The sequence below is a fragment of the Gasterosteus aculeatus genome, chromosome 13, assembly GCF_964276395.1.
Source record: "Gasterosteus aculeatus chromosome 13, fGasAcu3.hap1.1, whole genome shotgun sequence".
Lineage (NCBI taxonomy): Eukaryota > Metazoa > Chordata > Actinopteri > Perciformes > Gasterosteidae > Gasterosteus > Gasterosteus aculeatus.
In genome coordinates this window covers 11338118-11365014 of record NC_135701.1, presented here as the reverse complement: position 1 = coordinate 11365014, position 26897 = coordinate 11338118, and the positions used below count along the sequence as shown (strand labels likewise).

Here is a 26897-nt window from a genome sequence, read left to right as displayed (position 1 = left end):
TCAGTGTGCCAGGTCGATGTATCTCACTGTTTTGTTTTTAAGCAGGATTTTAAAACTTTTTGGTAGAAAATGATTGTGAATTAAGTTAATTTTGCAACTGCACTTAATGAATGAAAATGAATGACTTACAGTTAAGTTTAGACAATCTGAAAAAGCACCATTTGTTTTGGGAAATGACTGGCAGGATAGAGGTATGTACGTGACGTATGAGTTCACAAGATTAAACATGCAGAACCACTGTATGGTCCTTTAAATCCTTTTCATTCTTAACCGCCATGGGGTTACCCGAACCTACATCAATACCACTTATGAGTCAGCTTTGAAACGCTGTGGTTTCAGATGGAAAAGCTGTATGGCTAAAGAGAGGGTTTAGTAGAAACAAGCCTTTTCATTTTTACTTAATCTAGCAAATGCAAAAGAAAAATGACTAACCATTGAGTTTGACCTCAGGGTTGGACACTGTTTACGTGCAGACTTTCACTGAATACCGCTGTGGATTATGATTATTCCATCACACTGTTAGCACGGGGCTGCAGTATTTAGGGCTTTTTCCTCACCACGAGAAGCATCTGGGTTTAAACCTGAGTTTAGTTCTAGTTCCTTCCCCTGTAGGTTTTGGTTATTTGTGCCTTGTGACTGGCGACCTGTCCCGTACCTCACCTCTTGCCCAGTGTCAGCTGGGACCCTCTTAAGGGATACGCGGGCGTAGCTAGATGGATGGACTGTGAGCATGTGCTGTGCGGCCCGTTGGGTATTATGATGGGGATCAGCTGTTAGTACAGTAGCGGGGGCTGGTACAAGAGTGCGCACACAGAAAACACACATACGCACACATGCGTCTTCCTCCAGAATGTGTAGGAGTCGGGTAATTCTCGGTATATAGTGTAAATCCTTCGTGCTCTCAGGTTCGTAAACATTGTAAGTCTGCAGTAAGCTTTTAGTTGAGTAATGTGCGCGGGTGGTGGTCTAGTCGGGGTTCACGTCAGTGTGAATGGTGGCGGTCGGCCTCAGTGTGGGAGACGGCATTCCCCACTTCCAGCTCAGTCATGCTTCATGTCATATTGACTGATGGGATTCCCTGGAGCTACAGTGAGAAGTGTAGTCCAGTGTTTGTTTTGGTTGCTTTCTGTTTATATGCCCGTGTGTTAGTAAGCCTGCTTAAATACACACATGTGTGTGTGTGTGTGTGTGTGCTGATGCACCGTGAGTATGTAAAATATATCTGCGCTGGCATGTGCGATGATCCAAAACGGAAAACCAGAATCCTGGTAAAAAAAAACGGTTACCACAGAAATAGCAGCAGTGCATAAGCGCACTCTGCAACCCTGTCATGTGTTTGTGTATTAATGTGCACGTGCGGTTTTAATGCATGCGTGTATCAATGCCGCTGCATGCACGTGTAAAACAGTTCAGATTCAGGTTTTTCCAGACCAGCTCGTAAACCACATCTGGGGAAAGAATTTAGATTCCTCCGCCTTTCTCTGCTGCCTTTCCTTCTCCCCATGTGGGACTCCCTCCCTCCTTCTCTGGTGAAAAGGAAAGAAAACAGAAGTCAGCTCCTTATATTTTTTCTTGTCTTGTGTCCGCGGGCTCATTCAGCCCGCTGTAAGAGCAGGGAAGAGAAATTTATTTTGCACTGATCACTCTGGTGTCTGCTGCACTGGGCTTCAGATCCGAAAGGGAGGGAGTTTATTCAAGGTAGAAAATGCAAATAAGAGCGCTACAGCGTTCCCCCATAGCTCTGGGGTGAGCTTGTGTGTTTTTCCAAATACGTGACAGGCAGCTGCTGAGGTTGCGGCAGCGCCGGCATGGAAGCTGCGTGGATGACAGGACTTTGTCTGAGTCGTCCTTCTTTTCCTAATCGTATCATTCACCTGCTTCTCTGCAGACTGTCCCTGGCTTCGTTGTGTTCCGGTGGGACACCCAACCAGACCCCAGTAGCTGACTCACAACAAGCAACCCGCCCAACCGACTGCTGTCCTCTGTCTTCCCATCGGCTAGCTGCCACAGCTTCCCCAATCCTGACTGGCACTGGCAGAAGCGTGGATGGAGCCACGGGATCTGGTTGGCTTGGCCCGACCCAAAGAGGCGGAGTTACAGGGCGGCAGGGTGGGGCCGAATGAAGGGGCGCAGGAAGGAGCAGTGGCCATCGGTTTGGCGCGCAGCGATGACGTGATTAACGGTGCCACAAGCGAAGGGGAGGGCCCGGAAGAACAGGGGGAGGGGCTTCTGGAGGAACAGGAGTTCTCTATCAAGGAAGCAAGTTTCCAGGAAGGAAGTCTAAAGCTGAAGATTCAGACCACCAAGCGCACCAAGAAGCCCCCCAAGAACCTTGAGAACTACATTTGTCCACCTGAAATCAGGATGACCATCAGACCTCCAGTCGGAGAGGGCAAAGGGGGGCGGCCGGGACGAACAGGAGGCGGAGCAGGGCGGGGCCAGAAAGACGATGAAAAAGGACCCCCCCGAAAAAGGGTAAGTCAAGCATTGCCCCTTTGAAAAACTCTCAACATCTTTGAATTGACCGCCGCCTCTCTGCTGCGCTCCCTCTCTCCCTCCCTCCCTCTCCCTCTCTCCCTCTCTCCCTCTCTCTCAATAGCTTGTTTCCTTGCTTGGTTACACAAGGTCAAAGTTTGCTGCGTAATTGAAACCAGTTGTGGCTACCTGAGATCACATAGTGACACACGCACACACACACACACACACACACACACACACACACACACACACACACACACACACACACAACACGCACTCTCACACTCATAAGAGCTCAGAATAGGGCTGACATAAGCAAGTGACAGCTGGTGTCTGCTCTCTCCATTTGTGGTCATATGCACAGAGACCTTTCCTCTCCTCTCCTGAAATCAGCTCTTGTGGGTCGTGCCCCCTTCATCCCCCTCCTCCATCACACCTTACATTACACACTACACACCACACTGATGTACCGTGTGTGTGACACTGTGTACGTAAATGTCCTTGGGGGATTCTAGTGTTTGGAGTGTGTGTTGACCTACACAGTGGTGTGTGTGCGTGTGTGTGTGTGTGTGTGTCCAAACCCGACAGGCCTCTAAAAGGCAGTGATGTCCCGGCGGGATCGTGTCAGCATGATGCTTGGACGCGTTTTGTTCTGTTGTGGTTTTAACTCAAATTCATGTGGCTCCCAAGGTAAAGGCGCAGTCAGATGTACTGTATATCTGGTCTATGTCCGCTTGCAAGAGTGGTCATGCAACGCGACAGGACTGTGAGGTGTTCTTATTTCAAAAAAACAATCACCATCAGCAAAGATCTGAAAATACAGAAAATACAGTCATCAGCCAATTAGAAGCTTCTCAGTTTCACTGCCTGGCGCATCATGAAGCCAGCCGGACACAGTATTGGAAACCAATAAAAAGAAATTGAAAGATTTATCTTAATCTTCTCTGGTCACAAGATAATTAAGAAGAGAGGTGAAAAAAAAACTACTCAACGATTTCATAAACTACGGGATCGTTTTTGTTCTTTGTTCTTGTTGTTGGACTCAAATGCAAAGGTTCAAATGACTGAATTGGTAAAAACAAAAAGGGTGAGGAAATTCATTACTTAGTAAGCCGAAAAGGGTTGTAAACTGCTGCTCCACATGGTGGAAATCTTAACAACCAAATCTGACACATTATATGTGGTGATTCAAATGTATAGTCAACCTGCTTGCAAAGAAGCATGAGGTATGTTGCTTTGTCATATAGGAAGATTTTGACTTCATCCACAGTTTTAGCTTGTTGTCTGCAGGATGTGTCTTCTCACCACAGAGTAGGTTATGAGTATGCTGTCATCTTTCTGTAAATAAAGCATGCAACGGCGTGGTTACCATTAAAAATGTTAAATCCACGAGCGCACTGAGTGAGTTGAACCTCCTCTATTTGGGCAGCCATTGCTAATCCGCCATCAGTCCCCATTTGGAGACCTACTGCTACTGTATGATTGACAGAGGTTGTCATAGTGACAGGGGCAGCAAGCTGGTCTCTATTGAGCTTCGGGGTGTGGGGGGGAGTTGGGGGATGTGTTGGTGTTGATTCAGATCGGTTTCAACCCCTCATTCCCTACACTCTGCCCCTCAATCACGCCCCCCCACATCCATCCCCCTCCATCCCCCATACGTCCTTTTCCCTCCATCCACCCATCACCTGCCAACCCAAGGGTGTAACACAGGCAGGCTCACTGGAGAGAAACGGGTTAAAGAGGGAGGCCGGGCTGCTCTCTGTCTCCCTGCGTCGCTCTCACATGTGTGTACGTGTGTGCGTCGAGGTTAAATACTCTCTTTGTGGTGTGTGTGAGGCTGTGTGTCAGAAGGGGAGGGGAGGCGAGAGGGGGAGCAGATGGACAGCCTCCCTGCTCTCTGCTGTATTGTGTTCACATCTACTCTTTCCCTCTTTATCTTTTATCTGTCCCTCTTTCTCCGCTTTTCCCCTCAGTCTTTTTTCCCCTCACGTCTTCCCTCTTTTCACTCCCTCTTTTTCACCACTCTTTTCTCCCTCTTGCTCCGTCTCTCACCCTCTGTTGTCTGGTAGCAGATGGCAGCACGGGGCAGCAGCAGCAGCAGCAGCAACAGAGCATAAGCCAGAGTGTGAGCAGGAGATGGGGAGAGGAGAAGGGGGTTGTGGAAAGAGGAGGAGGAGGAGGAGGAAGGGGGAGGGGGGGGGGTCAGGCATATGGAGAGCCTGGTTAAGGGGCCCCCTCCGAGGGAGTGTGTACGTGCGTGTGGTAGTGTGGTGAACAGAGAAAGGGGGAGAGGTAGCATACAATAGATGTCCATTAAGACGGAGATTTGACTCTAATAGACAGAGAAGGGGAGAGACGGGCGGAGTAGCCAAACACGCAGAATGGTGCAGATAAAGACACAGAAAAGGGCATTTTGTCTTTTTAACAATTAGCTGCTTCTCGTTTGTAACTTCTGTCCCGCGTGAAGCTGAACTGGCTTTTTCCATCAAAGACAGTAATAACACTACAGGAAACAGGGATGCAGATGGAGGTTGTGTAAATGTTCACAGACGTATTCAGCAGAAACAAGGTGGAATTGGTGCTTGTCTACTGTAGGAATGTACATTTAAACACGCCATGTTTAGTGCACTTTATTTACCCTTTGTCCTTCATGTGGACGTCCAAATGTTGACTGTGAAATGTATGTAGCACAGAGGGCCCTCCGAATCTAAATCTCAATTCATTCCTCTCCTTATGTGAACTACTAAGTGTCCCTTATCAACCTGCTAGTGAACACGAGAAGGATTTTCGGGGACAGACTATACGCAAGCGAGGATATCATTTCCCCGTTCTAAAGGTAATCTACCCGCCTATCATCTTCATAGCAGGCGTCTATAACCAGGGAGGTCGATGAGCAGACGCCTTGTGTCAGGGGACAGACCAGTACACACACACACACACACACACACACACACACACACACACACACACACACACACACACACACACACACACACACACATAAAAGGGATATGATGGGCTCCCTTTCTCTGTCTCCAGCTGACATCACACACATGCCGAACGTCCCCTCACACCCGGCTCTTTGTCTGGGCACGCTGTGTGTGTTTGGAAGATGAATGTGTGTGTTCTAACGGATCGGGTCCCGGGTCAACCACTGCATCACTCCTCCGGACCCACATGCCCACGCGCTCACACATAGACACGGATATTGATCCAATGCCTACACGTGGGGGCGCATGGGCGAGCTAAAATGCATCCTCTCTCTCTCAGACACACACTCACTCACACACGCGCAGAGACAGACACACACACAAATCACGTTGAGCAGTGATTGCAGTTAGAGAGAGTGTTTTCCTGGTTATCTGTCCAGTTCTCTGGACGTGCCAAATGTGTCTCTTAATCCATTTCACTATCTGTGGGGAGAGATAAGCCAGAGCTTTTCCAGGAGTGCAGGCCAGGCTGTGTGTTGTTGTTGTGTGTGTGTGTGGACATGTGTGTAGTGGAGGGTGTAGGCAAAACCCTGACACTAGACACACACTTATCTTGTCTTGACAGCCTCTCTGCTTGGTGGTCCCCCTGGCTGTCTGTCTGTGTGTGTGTGTGTGTGTGTGTGTGTGTGTGTGTGTGTGCTGCTTGGTGGTCTCCCAGCAGTGTTTGGGATTATTATGTGTTAGTCAAGTGCATTCACGAGGAAATGAATGCCGCCACTGTTGCCAGTGCTGTACGGACACCCGCGTGTGTAAATGGTTAGCTTTTTGATGTCACCGCTTTTTATTTCCTGGCTGAGATGGCGGTTGGTGACCTGGAGGACTTGATGAGCTCATAAAATAGGAGCGTGCATGTGTCTGCTTTTGTGTATGTGAAGCGTTATGCTCGACCAATCTTTGACTGACTTTTGAATGTGTGTGAACATGAGATGATCACCCTTAATATCGTTTGACCACACTGTCAGATTGGAGTTATTTTGGTCTCTCTCATTGCATTGAAAATAAAACAGGCTTTATTTTGGGTGCATGTGTCCTCAGTGTGTAGTCTTTGAGAGTATGTGCTGGGAATGCTTGAAGGGGCGTTTCTCTGTAGTCAATGGGGGATGGGACCTGCGTATATTTCTGTGTGTGTGTGTGTGTGTGTGTGTGTGTGTGTGTGTGTGTGTGTGTGTGTGTGTGTGTGCTTGCACGTTGGGGAGGGGTGAGTGATTTAGCACCACTGAAACACCAGCTGTCCATCTGTGTCTGACCCCCATACACACCCTGTACACACATCGATACCCACACACCCACACACACACACACACACACACACACACACCTCCTCGGATTTAACCTCTGATCTGCTCTTGAGTATCTCTCAAACCTGAAGAAAGTCCAGACGAAACACAATCGGTTCCTGCGTCTTTCTCCCACCAAACCAACACACACATTGAGACACTAAGCAATATTTCTCCCTAATCAGCTCTGCAGTCGTGCCGCCGCCGCTGCTGCTGCTGCTGCTGCTGCAGTGTATCACCAATGAACGACTCTGCAAGGTCACTCCTACTGAGCACACGCACACACCCAGACACACACACACACACACACACACACACACACACACACAAAGTCACACAAAGAAGCCCTGGGCGGTGGCAGAAGAAGAGATGAACTTTGACCCTGCCGGACATTCAGAAGTTGAGGTGATAGCCGGGCTCCACAAGCGTGAGTGTGCGTGTGCGTGTGTGCGGTATTGTTTGTTTGTGCGAGCGGGTCAGGGTTGAGACAACTGGAGTCTGGCCTTTGCTTTCTTCCCCTCGGGGCTGGATTTGGTGTCCACGAGTGTGTGTTTGTGCTCACCATTTGGTCGGAACTGTAGCTAATTCCTCAATCAGACACACACATACCATCTTCTCAATCCGTCCCAAAGGTCGATCTCTATTCATTCACTATCGTGCGCAGTCCCGGTGGGTCGCTGGTTCTCTTTGGGCAGATGAAGGCAGAATATAATAGCCAGTCTTCCTCAAGTTACAATTTATTGACGATCTGAAGCGGCTACTTTCCCTCAAAGAAAGGCCATCGGCTCAGTCAGGGAGTAGCTTCCAGTGAACATCCAGGCGTTTAACGCTGGCATTGAATATTTAGACCTCCTGGGTCCTGTACACAGAACACAAAAACTAACTTTTGTGTTCAAGAGAACTCGCCACTCGCCAACTTTAATGGCAACAATAATATAGGAAGTAGCCATGGGTTTGACACCAATGTAAGTGTAGACTCTATAAAAAACGTATGCAGGCCTGAGTTTGGTTTTTGGACGGCGCTTTCCTGTGATTCACATTACTGTGGGATTATCTGGAGGGCGGCCATGTTTGAAGTCCTCTGTTGTCACGGATGACGTTGCGTCACGGCATCATGTGTCCCTGGTGGCCGCTTTGTGAGTGTGGCTCCAGCGTGCCCGTGTTCCTGTGGTTAGTCGTTGTGCGCGTGTGTGACTGCGCGTATGAGTGTGTGTGTGTGTGTATGAGGAGAAGTGCATTCTGGGGTTTTGAGGGGGAAGTCCGGCAGGGATAGAGGGCAATGTTCTCTGCAGGGAGGACCGGTGAGAAGATGATCGGAGTCAAAGGGAAGGAGAAGCAGGCGCAGTGTATTGACTTTCACTGTGTCTCACTTGAAGCGGAAGTGTGTTTGTCAGTGAAATCTGATGGCCCCATCAGCTGTCTGGGTCGCGCCTGTTAGAAGGGGTGTGTGTGTGTTTGAAAGCAAGAGAGATGACGGTAGAGAAGTGGTGTCCATTGCTCCTCTTACAAAAATCTTTTTTCTTTTTTCAGGCTCTGAGGTCCATTATACCAACTTAAATAGCGTAAAATATATACTATGCTTTTACCACGTTAATATTTTTGATAAATCAATTAATCTAATTGTTTTAAAGTGTGGGATCACCATGCGCAATAACCGCTATCTGATAAAATAACACATGATCTTAAAAAGGTGTCATCATACACACAATTAAAAGCTAAGTGGAAGCTTTTGGAGACATTTGCGTGTGACATTCTGCCCATTTGTCTTAATACTAGGCATTGTAAAATAATCATTCCGCAGTTTTGCTTTTTATTCATGCTCGATTTCTCTTCAGTATGCGGACATGAATAAATGATATAAATGTGTCTGTCTGTCCTTCTGTCGATGTGTCAGTCCCTCGGGCCGGCTCAGACTAAACAAACAGCTGTGTTTATGAAGCAGGGACGAGCCACAAGGGTCTTCTGTCTAGTGGTCCATTTCAACACACTCGCACACATATGCTCACATCCGCGCGCACATAAACACTCCCCAATGCCCTGTGCTCCTCATCTTCTACCTGCCCTGCTGTGCTGCGTTTTTTGCCCTGCTCGGCCTCTCTCTCTCTCTCTCTCTCCCTCTCTCTCTCTCCCTCTCTCTCTCTCTGCCCCGCCTGCTCGGCGTAGTGCTCGCTGGCTCGTTCTCAGAGAGGAATGCCACTTCGTGTGACCTCTCACCTACAACAAGGAGGGGTGCCGGTTTAGACAAGGGAGCGAGGGGGCAGCTGCAGTCATGTGCCCAAGGCTGGAAGGAAACACACACACACACACACACACACACACACACACACACACACACACAGACACACACAGACAGCCAGGTTATTAGCAAAAATGGTAACACACTTTTTTTATTACCCGCTGATGCAGGTCTCGATGTGGTGCACTGCTTGTCCCTGTTTGAGGAAGCGTGGGATGCCGCGCTGTGGTCTCTGCGTGTGCATGTGAGCGCAGAGCGGAGTGCAGCCTCAGTACAAAGGCCGTATTGTTGGTACAAGGGGGCCTGAGGGGAGGCAGGCAGTCTGATTGGTTAAGACTATTGTGTCTCACTTTTGCCACTGAGGATGTTGTAAAGTGGCTCTCTGACTCTCTGGGCCTCGCAAGCTGGGGATCGTCTGAGGACTTAAGACATCGACAGACAAAGCAATGAAAGTGTTACTTTGCAAGCTTCAAACCTGGAGTGCAGAATCAAGAGACATTTTTCAAAAGAGTGATTCTTAATGGATAATTAGGACAATTTCCAAAAAGTCCATAGGCGCGTCTTCCAGTGGGTTTTTTCCGGCCTGCAACACTCCAAAGATATATTCAATTTTAGAGAAAATTATAAATCCTCACATTTGCAAAGCTCATAACCATATATTTGCTGGATAAATGCCTGAAACCAGTGTTTGTGTTGTTGACACACTATCCGTAGAAATAAATGTAATTCACTCTCTGGTGATTGAGTTTCAGCAGCATACTGCAATGGGACTGTTTCCTGTATCCAATTGTTTAATAAAAAAAGTATTTCACTCTAATAGGGCGTAGCATGATAACAGAGACACTAGTTCTCGAGCTTTTACATCACTAATGTGTACGGAAACGTGCAGGTGATTTGGTTATCTATGTATACAAATCACGGGAGTAACTAGACAGCGATTCGTTAGAGTCAGTTAGATGTGATTAACTAGTCGGGGAACGAGGCTTCGCTGCTGCAGTCCACCGTTTGCCAGAGAGGAAGTGTTTAATCTCAGCACAGCTTCTGTCTTGAATTACCCATCATTCCACACAGGAAGCCATCCCTTAGGATTTAGAGCAGCTCATTGGCTGTTAATTGTTTCCTGTTGTATAGAAGTGGTACAATTGGGTCATATGGTGCGCAGAGCACTGTGAACGACGCGTTATTTTGGCTTCGTACTTACTGTCTGCTGTGCACATGTACGTATGTTTGTGTAATTTAGATCAATCATCTATTCATCCAACAGTGCGACTTGTGATACACTTGTTCTTCTTCGGGCCGAAAGATTGTGTCTCTTTGCTCGTGTATATTTTCTTTGTGCTGCAGACACCGGAGGTTCAGCCACATCCACAAAAGGAAAAATTGGTACATAATCGCTGTGATAATCACTATGAAAAAAGCTCTTTTAAAGTGTCTATTCACACCGCACACCATTAATGCTAATAGCGGGGATTAGACATACACTTTGTGTAGCATGTAAATGTTTCTGTCATTACTCAGCGAGTGAAAACCTCTAATTTCACCGTAATAACATGCTTCTGTTCAGCCAATCACAGGCTTTTGTTCGGATTGAGTCATCTACGTCTGAGCGTGTCTGAAGAGAGTGCGACGAGGAGGCACTCGGGTTTTTTCGCTGCTATCTTTGGGAGCACTCTAATCTGAAGGATTACCGCCGCGGACGTAAGAGGAAACATTCTGCTCGCGACCCACTGCTGTGCATTAAATCTGTCTTCTGCCTTAGTTGGTTAAAGGACAAATGCGCTGCAGATTCAACACTGCAGGAAAAAAAGAAAGCACTGCAGGAAGAAGTTTGATCTGCAGCTTGAATAATATGCAGACACAGACACAGACAGTCGCACGACTTTAGGCAGTGAGCCTGATCCCAGTGATCCACAAAACTGTCCCACCTTGACACCCCCTCATCTTTTGCCCCCTTCTCCTCCCCCCTGTTCTCTCCCCTGCTGTGGGTCTCCTCAGGCGCATGAATGGAAGTCTTTATTCCCGGGAGAACTGGTGGGAAGAACGAGAGAACGGGAAACATGGAAGAGGGGGGAGAGGAGGGAGGGAGAGGGGGGAGGTCTGCAAGAGTGGCCACAAGATCAACACAGTGCCTCTTTTCTCCTACATCGCTTTTCCCTCCTTTTTCTCTACACCCCCCCATCCTCGCCTTTACCCCGTTTTAAGTGCTGTGGACACAAAGCCGTGTTAGTATTCATGGTGTTTGTTTGCAGAGGAGCTGTGTGTGTGTCTGTGTGTGTGTGTGTGTGTGTGTGTCCAGAGCTGTCAGAAACACAGATCACAGAGAAGCAGCGCTGTGAATGGAGGGGGGTATGAGGGGTGGGGAGGGGAGGGGAGGGGGGGGTAGTTCCCACAGGGGAGAATGGTCAGCTCCAGGAAAGAGAAAAGAAGACGAGAAGGAGGGATGTGATAAGGGGGGCAGCGCACAAGGCCACAGGGCCAGAGGGAGACAGCATGGTGTCAAAGCCAAGGGGAGTGTGTGTGTGTGTGTGTGTGTGTGTGTGTGTGTGTGTGTGTGTGTGTGAGTGTTGGTGACAGGCAGAGAGAGAGAGAGAGAGAGAGAGAGAGAGAGAGGATCACATCAATCAGAAGGTTTGGAGGGAACTAGTTGTTAATGGGTCTAGGAACCTTCTTGTTTTTCTGCTGGTCCTCTTCTTCCCTCCCTCTCTGCTCCTCTCATTCTTTCAGTAACCCCCCTCCCTCACAATTTCTCTGCCCTGCCCCCCCCCCCCCCCCCCCCCCCCTCCTCTCTCTCTCTCTTTGTGTGTCTCTCTGGACAGCTGCCCAGTTCCATACACAGGGAAAAATGAAACACTCTAACCACCGGGCGGGCGGCCAAATAAAAGGCTGCGAAAAACTATTTGAAGGGCAGGGTGTTTTTGTGTGTCTGTGTGGGTGTGCACTGAGTTTGTGTGTATGTTTGTTGGTGTATATGTGTGCAGGGTTGTGAGATTTGGGTGTGCCTGTTTAGAGTGTTCTTTCCCAGTATTATGGTGCAGCCAGGGTGCTCTGTGTTTATGTCTGTGTGTGTGTGTGTGTGTGTGTGTGTGTGTGTGTGTGTGTGTGTGTGTGTGTGTGTGTGTGTGTGTGTGTGTGTGTGTGTGTGTGTGTGTGTGAGACAGGGAGAAGTTCCACTCAGAGTTTAGTTTATTCAACACTGGAAAACACGAGGCTTCAGGAGAGGAAAGGACAGGAGTACCGTCGCATGCCTCCCTAACATCAAATGGGAAGAGAAAGGAGAACTTTTTATGTGCAAACGTTACATTCTGACGCGCGCACACAAACAAAGTTGTCCATAAATGTATGCTGACTCATTTGCAAAGTGCCTTTCAGTTGGGCGATTGCAGCACTAAGTCACATATTATCCCTGACCTTATCTGGCGGTTACATCACCGGTGGGAAGGAATGTGCAGCTCCATATCTGCCTGCGTTCGGGAGCCTTTGTGTGACTGGCACCATGTTGTTACAGCGCTAAGCCCGATGGAAGATATTCTGGAAATGGCTGTTGAACTCGCTGTGGTTTACGACCCTTAACCCCTGAATGCAGCGCTGAGAGCCTCCGTGGGTCGGCCTTCTGCTGGCCTTTCTCCCCATCCTAATTTGATCAGAGGGGACCGGTGGAAGAAAGGACGTTGTGGAAGAGGTTGAAAGCTCACAGCTATTGCGCTTGTGGGCCGCTCCAGGGTCAGAGTCCACGGCTAGTACTGATTCTCCTGACCGCTGCCCCCTGCTGCAGGCCACCAGTAGCACAGTCCCTGTTTACTCCGCTCATGACAGGAGCAGAGCAGCGTTCTGTGTGCACAACAAAGAAATATCGCCATCAATTTGCCGAGCAGAATGTTTTTTCTTTCCGTGGCTTTGGTGAAGCTGTGTGGAGACTTGTAAGGACGTTGCCTTCAACAGAGTGATGAAAGGGCAATTTAAAACAGGCTAAAGACAACCAAAATTGAGCAATTATCACATGACCACCAAGTATTTATATCAGCGTGTGTTAAAAGATAGCCTGGGAATAAAATAGCTTAGGACAAATGTAGGAGATAAATAAGAGTGTGCATATAAACATGCATTCACTGCCATTGTTAATCATTTACGCCGCTCAGTGCTCGTGTGCTTGTGTGTGTACAGTGTGTGCTTGCGGTTTACGTGTGTGCTATTTTGTGCTTGTGAGTTTGTGCAGCTTGCATGTGGCCAACAAACAGCTCCTGCAGCCAGTGTGGAGGTAAAACACGAGTTAACAGCCTAACGAATGAAGGGAGAGTAGAGAGAGAGAGAGTAATGGATAGTGGTTGATCAATCTATTCCTGCAGATGTGTGCACTGTGATGTGAACTGCGTACATTATGTGTTCCATTACCGTGTGTGTGTAAGTGTGTGTGAATCTCCAAAGAAAGGGAGCCAATCACGTGGCGAGGTGCCGATCCGTAGCGACCAAAATTGGATGCCTGACTGTGTTCATACATTGGCATTTGCGAGGCCAGGATTTCGTACAGCGTAAATTAAAAATGTGCACCTCTACGGTATTCTTGTGTGAGTGTGTGTGTGTGTGTGTGTGTGTGTGTGTGTGTAGGCTGAGAGGTAGGCCTGTGGTTAGGTTACATCTCCCTGCAGCGCAGCAGAACAGTGTCTCGTTGCGTCATACTGAGTCTGTTAATAACAGACTAAACCACAAAAGCCATCCGCTGCTCTATCTCCCAGCAGCTCGCTTATTATGTAGCAGTGATACATTAAGCCCGGCTATGTTGTGTAATACAGTAAATAAAGTTGTACAGTTTCAATTGTACATGAACATACATGGGTTACAGAGCGATGGTTGGCATTTTTATTAATTGTTCCATAGTTTTAAGACATAATACGCAAATAAAGATGATATATAATAAATCATTATAGGTCCGGGACAATCAGGGACACGGCTGAGCGAGGCTACTGTGTTTAATACTGTGTGCAGTCAGGCACCCGCAATCTCCCCCCCCCCCCCCTTAACCCCTCAGCCCTCACAGCATGGTACATCCTTGCCACAGGAATTTAATTGCTCTGTAAACAAGCCTTTTGTTTCGTTGCACACTGTCCGCTCATGCTCACAAGATGTATTAAAAGCTTCAGATTTGATAGATGCTGACAATAAGAGACCGGATGCAGAACATGGATTCTGTGTGGTAGAAAAGTAGGATCTAGGTGGAGATGTTACGAAGACATGAAATGGAGCGTTCACAGTTTTGTGATCCCCCCTCGTTCTCCTCGTGAGTGCAGTTTGTGGGTAGTAACCAAGCCCTTGTTTGTCTTTTTCTCTGTCGTCCCCAGACGTACGAGCGGCAGTTCAGAATGCCGGAGCAAAGAGAGGGAGACCTGCTGCAACTACTGGGAGATCACACTCTGCCCAAGCACCAGCTCCGCAGTTCCCTCACTCCCACGCACACACAGCAAACACATCACGTTCAACAGTTCGCTCATGCACATCAACACCAAATTAATCCCGACTGGATCACGTCTCCGGCACCTTCTGCGTCCCCGGCAAATCCGGCAGATCCAGAGCCGGCCAGAGAACTGGCGGCAGCCAACAGGAGCACTCCAGTCGATCCAGACCAACCTTTCTCACGAGCAGCTACACGAAGCCCCTCACCCCAGAGATCCCTGACTCCAGACCTGCCAGTGGTTACAGATGCCAGTATTCTCAACCTGACGTCGCTCAGCAAGTATGAATTGTTTTCTTGTGAGGTGGATGTTATTGTGAGCCAAACATTCATTCTGTACACTGCACTGAAGAGACTGACGGAAGAGAGTTGAAACAATGTTGTATTGTTATATTTTGTGGGGTAATATTATGTACTTTCAGGAGAAGTATTCTTTTTTATTTTTCCCATTTGTTATAATATTGAATATTTAGAGGAGTAAGTGAAACCTTCCTTTAACATGATAAAACAGACAGTTTGATTCAACTTTGGTAACATACGAACAGCAGGATATATATTTGTATAGCACAGTAAAGGTAATACCGGATACGTGAGGTCACACACAACAAATAGTAAACGCTCCATTAAATGCTGGTACACTGTCTAGTGTCTGTAAATTACAAAACATTTATCATCTCTCCCTCCATTCCACTTCTTTCTCCGTATCTCTCCAGGGGAAGGGGCTTGCAAGAGGTCAGTGAGCAGCTCTTTGGGAACATCAAGAGGAAGTACGGAAGGAAAGACTCTCAGAGGATGCTCTGTAATCCCCACGGTGCTGATACACCTTGGATAAGACAGCCAGAGAATAGATTGGAGAGCCCGACTAATTCCGAGGAGAGGCATAAGTACAGGCAAGATGAGACAGCTGAGCGGTTCCACGAAGACAGAGAGGAAAGTAGAAAAGAGGAACGAGAGCGAGCCGTTCCTGGGAGGAGAGGAGATGAAGAAGACAGAGGGACGCCAATGCTGACAGACGAAGGGAAGGGAAGAAAGAGGCGGAGGAGGCCTTCTTTCGATGAGTCGTTTTCTGCAGAGGAGCAATTACAGCAACGGCAGGACGCACAGAAGCACCAGCTGGGCGCCCCGGAGCCCAAAGTAGCACATAAGATGGAGACCCACAAAAACGACTGTCAACTCACAGGTCCCGCCGATGTCATAAGAGACCGGGTGGAAAAAGCAGAGAGAACGGATAAACTCGATAGGAGAGAAAAGGGAGAGAGGGTGGACAGGGCAGAGAGAGGGGAAGTAGTTATGAGCGGGTCTGACCTAGAGACCGCTTTGAGTGCGAATAGAATGAAAAAGAACCCCGTGGGTCGTCCTAAGCTCAGCACGGACACCCTGAAACACCGAGAGCTGGCTTATAATCACACCACCAAAGCCACTCTCAACACAAATCCCAGACACCCAAGCCCAAACCTAAGCCCCCGGGGCAGCATCAGTCCAAGCCCGAGGGCTAACATCGCCGCCAGTCTCAGCCCCAAACCCAGGACGGCCTTGAGTCCGAGCCCCAGCCACAGCACCGGCTCCGCCGCCTGCTCCAGAACAACCAAGGCCAAGGACAGATGGTCCTATCTGAAAGCTAAGAGCCACTCCTGCCTCGCATCACCCCAGAGGGACCACCGGGGGAGCCCCTTGACCTTAGCTGACCCACCTTCGGCCTTCCCCATCACCCCCTCCAGCCCCCTCTACACCAACACTGACAGCCTGACCGTCCACGCGCCCATCAAGAGGAAACGAGGACGACCCAAGAAACAGCCGCTGCTAACGGTGGAGACCATCCACGAGGGTACGTCCACCTCACCCCCAAGCCCACTGGCCCAGGAAACCTTTGCAGGGCTCAACCGCCGGAGGAAGACACACACGCTAAACACATTAGTGCAAATGGCCTCCACGACCACCAGCGCCAATTCGAATATTCTGAAACTAAAGCGTGGCAGGGGCCCGTCCAGGCCAGTGAATAAGATGAAGCTCGGTAAAATGCAAAGCATCCTGAATGAGATCCTTTCAGGGTCCAGTCAGAACGGCTCCCTTGCCCTGAAGTCGTCTTCCGGCCCCGTGTCCTCGGCTATGAGTGCCATGGCGTCCACTATAGAGGCTCGGCTGGGAAAACAGATAAATGTCAGCAAGAGAGGAACCATCTACATTGGAAAGAAGAGAGGGCGGAAACCCAGAGCAGAAACCCAAGGCTCCAACCCTCCCAAAACCACTAGGGACACGCTCTCCCTGCCCGTCTCCACATCGAGTCTCTACGAGAGCAGCGTGGTGCCTTCGGCCACGTTGTCTCCCAGCTCCAGCGGTCCGTCCTTGAGAACCAGCCACTCTGATGCCACTATGCCCAGTTTGCAGCCCATCTCAGCCCTGCCCTCCAAGCCGCCGGGCAGAAGCTTCCTCTCTGGCGGTTGGAAACTGTCGCCTCCACGACTTCTGGCTAATTCTCCGTCCCACCTGTCAGAGGGGGCATCGGTGAAGGAGGTGACCCTGTCCCCCATCAGCGAGTCCCACAGCGAGGAGACCATTCCGAGTGACAGTGGGATTGGGACAGACAACAACAGCACCTCAGATCAAACGGAGAAGGCCTCCGCCTCTCGACGCAGGTACTTTCACAATCTTGAACCTTCATTTAGAGGTTTTTGTATATTAAATATTTGATTTGATTTATTAATGTAGTGGTTTTGGCATGATTTTACATTTCCTATGTTATTTGATGTGTTCATACAGGTACTCATTTGATCTGTGTGGGTTTGAGGCTGCGGAGGCGGCGGCCCTGGAGGCCTCCAACCGAGGCGGCAGAGCGCGCTGTGAACGGCAAGTAACTGCTGTTGACAACTTCCTGTCACAACAAGAAAAGAAGCAAAAACATCATCGACGGAAGAGGAAGTGCCTGCAGAGCCGGGATCATCTTCACTTTCTCTCTGAACTGGAGGAGGTTAGAAACAAAACATTATCATGCCTAATGTTCGACTAAGCACCATATTTTATGGATGTGTGATGTATTTTTCTAAATGTTTTTCTAAATCTCCCTGCAGGTTGTCTTGAAGCTCCAGCAGTTACGAGTGTCTCACAGGCGATACACCTGCCTCCCCCAGCAGCCATATCCCTCCATTTTCCGCCTCAACTTCCATCATTACTACCCTCTTACCTACGACTCGTATTCCTGTGACTCCAGCTCGTACCTCCGCAGGAGCGCCGATCTGAAGGCCAAGAGGAGACGCGGCCGCCCGGCCAAAGCCAGCGAGCCAATCACATCCAAACTGCCTTTCGTTCAAGGATATGGTTATCCACTGGCCGGGGGAAATTACTATGCAGCGCCGTATCCGATGCCTTACGCGCCCCCTCTGAGTCTGGGCTACTTTCCCCCCGCTCCCCCATTCTACCTGCCCCACCACTCGATGGGACCTGCGCCTCCTTCTCCCTTCATGAGGCCCGCTGTCCCCCCTCCGAAGGCTTTCCACTCCAGTGGACACTCACAGCTCCAAGCAGGGGCCAAGCTTCGCAGCACCAGCGGCCCGCTGCAGGGGCCCTCTGTGAGGGGAGAGGGCGCACTGGGCAGCGTCAGTGCAGGTGGTCTCGCTGGGGTTCGCCTCCATAAGAGGAAGCACAAGCACAAACACAAGCACAAGGACGAACCCCTCTTTTCACTGCGCGATCGGCAAGAGTTGGGAGGACTCTTCAGCGGAGCGAAGACCGGTTCACGCCTCGGGGTGCCGAGCGACAGGAGGGACGCGGCCGGTCAGGGCCCCTCAAAGCACCTGGAGAAGCAGAGCGGCAGCGGTAGAGGTTCCAGCCTGGGATCCAGCTTGTTTGAGTCGGAGCTCGCCGACAGCCAGTTCCACTCCCGTCAGAGCCGTCAGCCAATGAACAGCTTCATGAGCAGCTACAGTAGCCAAGCCCAGCGGCCGGAGTCGGCTTCTGACCTCTTCCTGGGGTCACGGGAGGAGGAGTGTGGCGGGCGGAGCAGGAAGACGAGGCTCGCAGTGTTTGGAGAGCAGGGCTTAATGTCGTTCCAAACGGCGCGGCAGGAGCCAGGAAGGATGAACAACTTCGGCAGCCCCTCCCACGATGGTAGGAACCACTTACATTAGGTTCACCCGTTCATTTGTTACGGCCGTGTGGATTTTGGCGTGATGACAAAGCGAGACTTCCTCACTCTGAGGACATGTTGGAGGTTCGAGTTTAGCTTGAACTGCTATTAGTGCTTGTTGTTAACTTATAACTATACTTCCTGTAGCTACCTCACAATAAAAAAACACACACGGTTCAACTGGGGAACGCTTGTAGTACAAAGCATCAGGAAGGCGTGTTTGGCTCACCCCAACAGTAGCTCGAAACACCAATGGACTTCATGACCGATCCGACTGCAATAAGTGCTTTTATCCGGCTTTACTTTATCCAACCAGTTGACTTATGACTATACTTCAAAATATAGCTACCTCAAAATGAAAAGTACCTCTACGTACTTTACGCTCCCTGGATATGCATACAGCGAAATATGCTGCACTCTAGGCTTAAGCGTTGGCATCTTGCCTGGCGAGCCAGGTAGATATAATCTTATCCTGCCAAACGTTGCAGAGCTTTTAATATGGCAAAATCAGGAGCATGTTGTAAAAATAATTGCTGCTCACCATATTATTCTGTTCCCTAGCGATAAGCGGCTTGTTATTTGCTGGCATTCAGACTTAATCACATATTTAGTCAGAGTTAAGAGGATATTCCCTATTTAAATAGTAGATAGAAGAGTACTCGTCAAGGTGATTCCCATTTATAAATATGCGATGTGCAGCATTATCAGGACTTAACGCAGACAAAGGCAGGGTACTGAGATTCTCTCTCCCAGACTGGGGTAATTTTGGTACATTTTGTATTCTGCTGTCTTTGAGCACATCTGGTTGGGGATAGAGAGAACGTAATGCATGGATGGAGACGACTATAATTCACCAATCTCTCCCTCCCTCCCCTCCCACCCTCCCTCCCCCCGACCCTCCTGCCAATGCGTTTGCCGGAGATATATTATTCACACAGTGTGATTTATTTTCTACAGACACGCCGTAAAAGGCCCTTGCCTGTTTTAAAAGAGCTGGCTGGCAGCCAGGGGTTTAATGACTGGGGCCTAGTCCAGTGGTGGGGAGGAGAAGCCAGGGGCTCGGTTAGAATACACCCCCCACCCCAGGGAATCCAGGACGGATGACTCATATACACAGTACCCCCCCCGACCCCCACCATCCCTCCAGTGTTGTTATTCCTCTTCTACCTTCCATGTCCTTCTCTTTCCCGCTATTGCTGCTTCTGCAGTTCTTGCTCTTGCTTTCCCCCGTCGCCTCTCTCCCCCAATCCCGACAGTCAGACTTCCCCCCTCACCCCCATTCCTCTCGCTCCCCTCCCCCTTATATCTCTTTCCCGTCCCTTTCCCTTTCTGCTTTTTCCCTCGTCTCCCCTCCCCCTCGTTCCCCCATCACCCTCTCTTTCCCCCCTTCTAACTGGCCCTCCTCTAGCATGACTTACTGCCTCACTTCACAGCTTTAGCCCAATTAAAACACAGGCGCGCGTGCATATATGTACACATGCACACATGGACCCACACTGATATTCACACACAGTCAGATTGACTGATTTAGTGTGTGTTTGTCTGTGCGTGCGTGCGTTTCTCCGGCATTCTGTTGGTCTCACTTGCAGCTGAAAAGTGGCATCTTCTAACTCAATCTGTGAAAGGAATTGTCACATGACTTGTTCGAGCACAGGCATCTTCATGAAGAGAAACACTCCTGTTAAACGATGGGGATGACCTGTCTGAAGCCCGAGCCGTGCACATGTGTCTCTGTGTAGTAGTGACTTCCTGCTGCACAGAGAAACAGGTCCTCCGTGCTATACGACCCCTCACACCGCTGAAGGTCACTGGTTTTATGTTCTGTGTATGCAGCTCATAAATTTCTGCTACTTTGTAGCGTGTCTGTATGTGTGTGTGTGTGCTTGATACCTGAGCATGTGCACAGCTCATAAACTACTGCTACTTAGTGCTTTCTGCATTAGACTAATTTCACTGTCTGCCCTAAATTTTTGAGCAACAATAGAGTGAGATGTTCTGCTGAGTTTTAAATGTAAGTTCCTCCTTGTAAGTTCCCATTGTACCTTTCAACGTTTTTGGGATCTCTAACAAACCATGTGGGATATTATTACAACTCTGTAGCTGCTGGTTGCAACAGTTCATTTAGTAAATTATTCTAAGCCCTGATGCCATGCTTGATGAAACAAACAGTAATATTCTAAATTGGGTTGTGCATCACTATTTCAACGCCTTGCAATCGGCTGCAGAACCCCGCTACATTGAATCGGCAGGATTCTGGAGAGAAAGAAGAGAGCAAATGGTTGGTAAATGGAGAAAGAGGAGTGCAGCTCTAGGAAAAAAGACCTGGGGTGTTTTTTGCACACTGCCTGGGGACTGTCGGCTGATTGTGCTTTTCCTCCATTTTGGCTGTGGCTCAGTCTGAGCCCCGGGAACAGTGCCCAGGAGGAGGAGGGGGGGGGGGGCTGCAAAACGGGACAGAGATGGGAAACAAAAAGAATCACAGCGATGGACCAACACCAGGAAGCGGTTTCTGAAATAGAGACAGAAATGAAATGGTGCAGTGTTACCGGTTTAATTGAAAATGAGAGAGTAGCATGGCGCTGAGTATGAAGAGTAGAGTGGAAAAAAGGGAATGAGAGTGATGGAGAAAAGTGGAGGAGGCAGGAGAGAACAGTGCGTAAAGGGCATAGTGCCCAGTTCCCTACTTTAAAGGAAACAATATGGCTCCAGTTTCTTCTGCTCAGCCATTCTGAACTGCTGAATTCATTATTAGTGCATGATGGAGATGCACGTGTGTGTGTGTGTGTGTTTGTATTTGTGTGAGGATGCACATGTGAATAAATGTGTGTTTGGCTTTCTGGCAGCCCGTGCTCCAGATGCACAGGGTCGTTATTGTGTGGCGACATCTAAATGGTTGAACGAGAGATTTCTGTGGATTTCCTGCTAGCAGAATGGGATCCCCTCCTCTCCCCTCTCCTCTCTGCTCTGTAGTAGACAATTACAGGATAGGATCTGCTCTCCTGGCTCAGCTGGGCTTTCAAAGGCTTACATGAATATGTCAAAATTAGCAGGAAGCTCTTGAAGCAACAAAAAAAAAAAAGACGGATTCTCTCGATGAGCTAAATTGGCACAATGTCTTTCCTGGCCTTTCCAAGGCTGCCCATTTGTACTGAGATGTGAACATAATAACGCCTTTTCTCTTTGCAGCCTTTAGTGTCTTTTTTTTTTTACCATGTGATCACCTCACTCATTCTCTCCTCTTTCTCTCATCTCTCCCAGATGTTCCCAGTAAGCGGAGGTACAAGCGGCACGAGGTGGAACAGATCCACAAGGACGTGAGGAGGATGCATTCTTTGAACTTTGAGCATGTGCAGAAGATCCTCCGTGCCAAGCGCCTGCAGCGACAAGCCAAAACAGGAAACAATGTCGTTAAAAGACGGCCCGGGCGCCCCCGAAAAAAGCCTATCGAAGAATCCCAGCCGACTAATAGGAGTGTGGATATTCGGCCTGATTGTCGGGGTTTGGACGTGTCGGCCGGTAGGAGAGGTGATGGGAGGACTCCGGGGATGCCCGTCCTGCAGAGGTGTGATGACCCGTCAGGCAGGCAGAGCCTCAGGTCAAGCCTGACCCCCGAGCCGCTGGAGTTCTCAAATCACGATTCCATCTCGGCAACGATTGAGACTGTGGTGCACCAAGCGCGATCTGTGCCTCCACTGGCCTCCACGGGGGGCAAACGCAGAGGCAGGGGCCACACCAGGGACGAGTTATGGGCTCCCTCCGGTCAATAAACCGGGCAGGAGAGAGCCACCCTGTAACCCGTAACAGAGAGCCGTTGTTGCAGTCGGTCCCGTTTCAGATGCAGTGCTCCTTTCATTCTGGGACTCCGTGGTGCACTTTGACTTTCTCCTTCTTTGTGAGGACTGCAGAGGGTCACAGGAGGAGGAGACACTTACGGTACCATCCCTCTGCTTGCTAAGCCCAACAAGAGATGAGGCTTTCAAGGATTCATTGGACCTTCCTTTGCAATGGCACTATATGGTACTGTTTGATACTAAACCTGATGCTATAAAAGTGTGTGGTACTTATGATAGTGTAGGATATTATGTGATTCTTTATGTATCTGATACAGTGATGTTTATGGTACTTTATGATACTGTATCTGAATGTGGCTTTCGCCATATATTTACCAGCAAGGGGAGGGAGAGTGGTTAATATTAAACCGTGCAGCTCTGCTTATTTTTGCCTTTCTGTGGACGCTTTTCAAAGACGCGGGATAAGACAGCAGTAATTAACCCAGCGTACCCCATTACTTATCCCTGTTTATTGCTCACACCCTTGTCTGTACCTTCCTGGTTTGTCTCTGAGGAGTCACTGATATTCGCTGGCACGCTCCCCGCCCATCACTGTCCTCAATTCTTTTAGCTCTCCCTGGGTGCCTGCCGTTAAACTTCATCTCCCTTTATCCTCTTATCTGGTCCCAAATCATGATTTTCATTTCCCATCGCTTCTCCTCCCCCGACCCACTCCTGTGTCTCACCGATCACATTCCTGCTCCGGCCTGCCCTGAATAGTGACGTAGAGGCAATATGGTGGATGAGACTGTCCCAGACTGTACATAGAAAGAAAGAAAGTCCACTGTTGCCTGCCTTGTACAATGAGAAACCAGCGCATAGACATGTATACATGACATACAGTATATCAAATAGAATTGTTGTACCATAGACAATGAGAGTTGTGTGTATTATTTCATAACCAAAAACAGACATGGGTGAGACTCAAGACAAGTTTGTTTTCAGACAGAAGGAACCACATGTATTCATTCATTCACTCGATTATGTGTTTATATCCAGGGGGGCATCGCATACAGGAAAAATATCAGGTGTGTTGTTGGTAAACCTTAAAATTGGTTTATTGCACTATGAGAACATATACACTCGCATCAATCAAATGCAGCACTTACATGCTTGTTCTAGCCTTATGTTTTGGCCTTCAATGGTGTGGATATCCATTCCAGAGAGCACGCATTGTTTTAATCAATTTTTATATGCAGGCTGCGCAGCCAAAAGCGTCAAACCGAAGCCTGAATTGTCTGAATTGTGATCCGATAGTTCAACCCGAAGAGGGCTCATAGTCAGTGTTTCGAAAAGCGAATCCCAGTCTTTCTACCTGATTTGATTGAACGTCATTTCAATACATCTCCTTGGAAATTTTTGAAAGTAAATCCAGTGTTTAGATTTAGAAACCAAAGTTACAGTATTCATAGTGAGGATGTATTATTTAAAAGAATCTGAATTCTCTGAGTTTGACAAACTCTCCACCACGTTGGCACCAATGTAAAGTGAACTCTAGAATGTAGCCATCTTGAATCTTTGTGTCAATATGTCAAGCCTTTGCTAAACTCTATCTACAGTATCTGTGGCTTTAGGTAGTGGTTGGTATTTTCTCAAATAAGTATTTCAAAATATAAGCAATGGATCAGTGTTTCTTGATAGTTTTGTTTCAAAGAGATCTGGTTTTCTTTGGATTGGGTCGGATTCTCAGTTGCAGCAGTTCAACTTGTGCCTTATGTTTCTTTCTCTCACCAGTTACATTCGACCGTAGTAATATCAAGTGGCAACGAGTGCCCCACGAAATCGGCCCAAAACATCCACGATTGTGCATATTGACGTGTCTTAGTCATCAGAACCTTGACACTGCGTGTGTCCATTCCAGGCTTCAGCATCCTCTGTCACCAGCTTCCTCCTAGTAATGTGAGTGAATATGAGAAGGGTGGGATGGATCTATACAATATGATATTACTGTATTAAATACACACCTAGTGCTGGCCTACTTTCAGAAAGGTCCCCTATATCTATCCAGAAATATTAATTGTACTAAATCTCCCAGATACATTTTAGGATCATTTACTCTGCTCTGTATGTAACCTGTTTTTTGAAACCATAAAACTGGTTATGCACTTGGCAAAGGAGGAAGAGGGGAGGTTGTCATGGAGACCGCGTTCTCCAACATTGTTGCTCGCTATGCATCAGGCCATGCCTGGCAATGACCTTAAAAGGGATATCTGTTCTGGGCCCGCCCTTCATCAAAGAGAAATAAGTGGTCTTATTTACTGAATAAAATTAATTCATATAACAAGAATTATGAATAATACCAGTAATAATTTGTAATACGTTGTTGCAGAAAGTGACTATCATTTCATGAAAACTATAGTTACTGCAGCTCTATGCAGTACAGCCTTAACCAGATGTAAAACTATAGTATCGAAAGTATTTGTTGTAAATAGTGTTAGTAGGTCCATCCTGCATGGATACCGGTTGGGCTCAACTATGCTGGGACCGTCTCCTAAAACCACAATCGACACTCTCTCTCTGTATCAAGACTGCTCAAGACACAAGAAGAAGAAAGAAATGGTTACCTGATGTTCCTATTTGACAAATTCTGCTGTACATCGATAGTCATCGTTTCAGTCCGTTAAATTACACAGAATGCTAAAAAAGAAATAGATCACCTTATCACACCTTCAAATGTCCTAAGAGGATGAAAGCCTCACTGTGGTGCACTCTACCAAAAATAGGAACCCCCCACTGAAATGCAACTATTTTGCCTGCAGCCAGTTGGGTGAGTGGAGTAGCATGAAGAGTACAAGCATGAAGGCTGCGTGTGGGGAGAGTTGTCAGAGAAAATAGTCAAAAATACACTCGTCGTAAAGTCAGTGTGCTTAACCTCGCTCTGCTCGATGACTTCTGGTGGGTCTGCAGTCTGTTGTGGTGAAGATGAGGTGTGGATGTGTGGTCCGCGAGGTGTAGAGACTACGCGCTAGGCAGCTTACTCCTTTCTGTGGTCAGTCCGCGGTTTCTCATGTAAGAGCTAAAGACCCCAGGTGTTGTCTGTCCTGTCTGTATCTTCTACCAGCCAATGCTCCGGTGCCTTCTAACACTGACAAGTATTGTCCTAATCCAGAGCTTTCACTCTACACGGAGAGCGAGGGGGGTGCGTGGCTGTGAAAAGGGTTCAAGCTCACTGTTGTTAAGGACTCAGCAGCCAGGACCAGTCGGATCTGGACCCGTGGCGGCAGAAGGCCTCTAAGCCGTGATGTGAGGATCTTTTACCGTGTTTTGTTTTGGTCCCAGCATCAAGGGCAGCGCGGCAGCGCTTGACCTTAAATCAGTGGGTGCGGTTGTATTTACCGAAGCCCACAGTCAGCAGTTCACATCAACAACTAGAATGTGATATATTGGCACCTAAATTTTGATCACTCCCTATTCCCTTTGTAGCACGCTGTGCTGAGTGTCCTACACGTGGAGTGAGGGGTCACGTGAGGCAGAAGCTCATAAATGTACATGTAGTCATCCACACAGCATACGTTACAGTTCAAAGCTACAGTTTTGTTTAAAGCTGAAAAGAAAACCAATAAATGTACTTCTTTAGAGCACAACATGAACTCTTCTAACTGTTTGGGCATATTTTAGTTTGTAAACATAGTGTATTTGAACCTTTTTCTAGAGTGGGTTTCTTTTATTTGCATGCTCAACCTGATTGTATGCATAAATATTTTAGACAAGCCGAAAGTTGAATTTCAATTGAATTTGGAGCAAGTCTTGTACATTGTTTGATATGTTTCTTTTGTAATGGATTTTTTAATTCATGAAGCAATTTTGTACATTGTATGAATATTAAAAACTGCAAATATTTGACATATAGAGTAAATACTAGATGCGCATGTATATGCATATATCCTTCACAGTATGTATGTGTAAATGTACACATATATTTTGTATTTGCATTTGCTGGCATACAGATATATGTCTTAAGCACATATATACATGCAATATATGTGTATATCCATGTCCGCTGGCATGCTTTTGGTCATGTTTATCTTCCATGATCTTGTAGGTTCATTTTTTGTTTTGTTTTTATTTCTCTTTCCGCAGAAAGAAAAGCTCATTCTTTTGCTACCCTTCTATTGGCAGGCAGCGTTGAGCACTTATTAAGAAGAACTACAGTTGTTCATGTTATCCATTGTGTGAAATAATAAATGACTTTATTGACAGCTGATGGTGGCACATGTTTTCTTCTTTATTTCTTGGTTTGGATATAACATTCTGATCCCCGTAAAACTGCTGTGTCACACGCCAAGATAAGGCTGATAAGTTATTATGTGACAAGAGCCAGTTGAGACTTGTGTGCGTCTGGGTCTTTGTGTGTGTGTGAGTGTGTGCGTGCAACATGCATGTCGACGCGTGTGGGAGCGAGATGACAGAAGGGTTTTGCTGCATTGTTGGTGTTGACTGTCAGATGGTCTTAGTGAATGAGTACTAACATGCACTGTGTTTGCTTTTGCAGTTAGAGCGGGCACCCTCTCATTAGATTATGC

General features: G+C 48.0%; 1 protein-coding gene across 1 annotated transcript in view; it reads left to right on the top strand.

The window, feature by feature from the left end:
• Window positions 1-26576, top strand: part of setbp1 (SET binding protein 1) — a 30838-nt gene extending 4262 nt beyond the window's left edge. The window contains exons 2-7 of the mRNA XM_040196630.2: window positions 1889-2475; window positions 14315-14706; window positions 15138-17057; window positions 17182-17389; window positions 17490-18525; window positions 21803-26576. Of these exons, the coding sequence (XP_040052564.2) occupies window positions 2047-2475; window positions 14315-14706; window positions 15138-17057; window positions 17182-17389; window positions 17490-18525; window positions 21803-22311 (4494 nt within the window). The 5' untranslated portion in view covers window positions 1889-2046 and the 3' untranslated portion in view covers window positions 22312-26576. The remainder of the gene's footprint in view (window positions 1-1888; window positions 2476-14314; window positions 14707-15137; window positions 17058-17181; window positions 17390-17489; window positions 18526-21802) is intronic.
• Window positions 26577-26897: the final 321 nt, after the last annotated feature.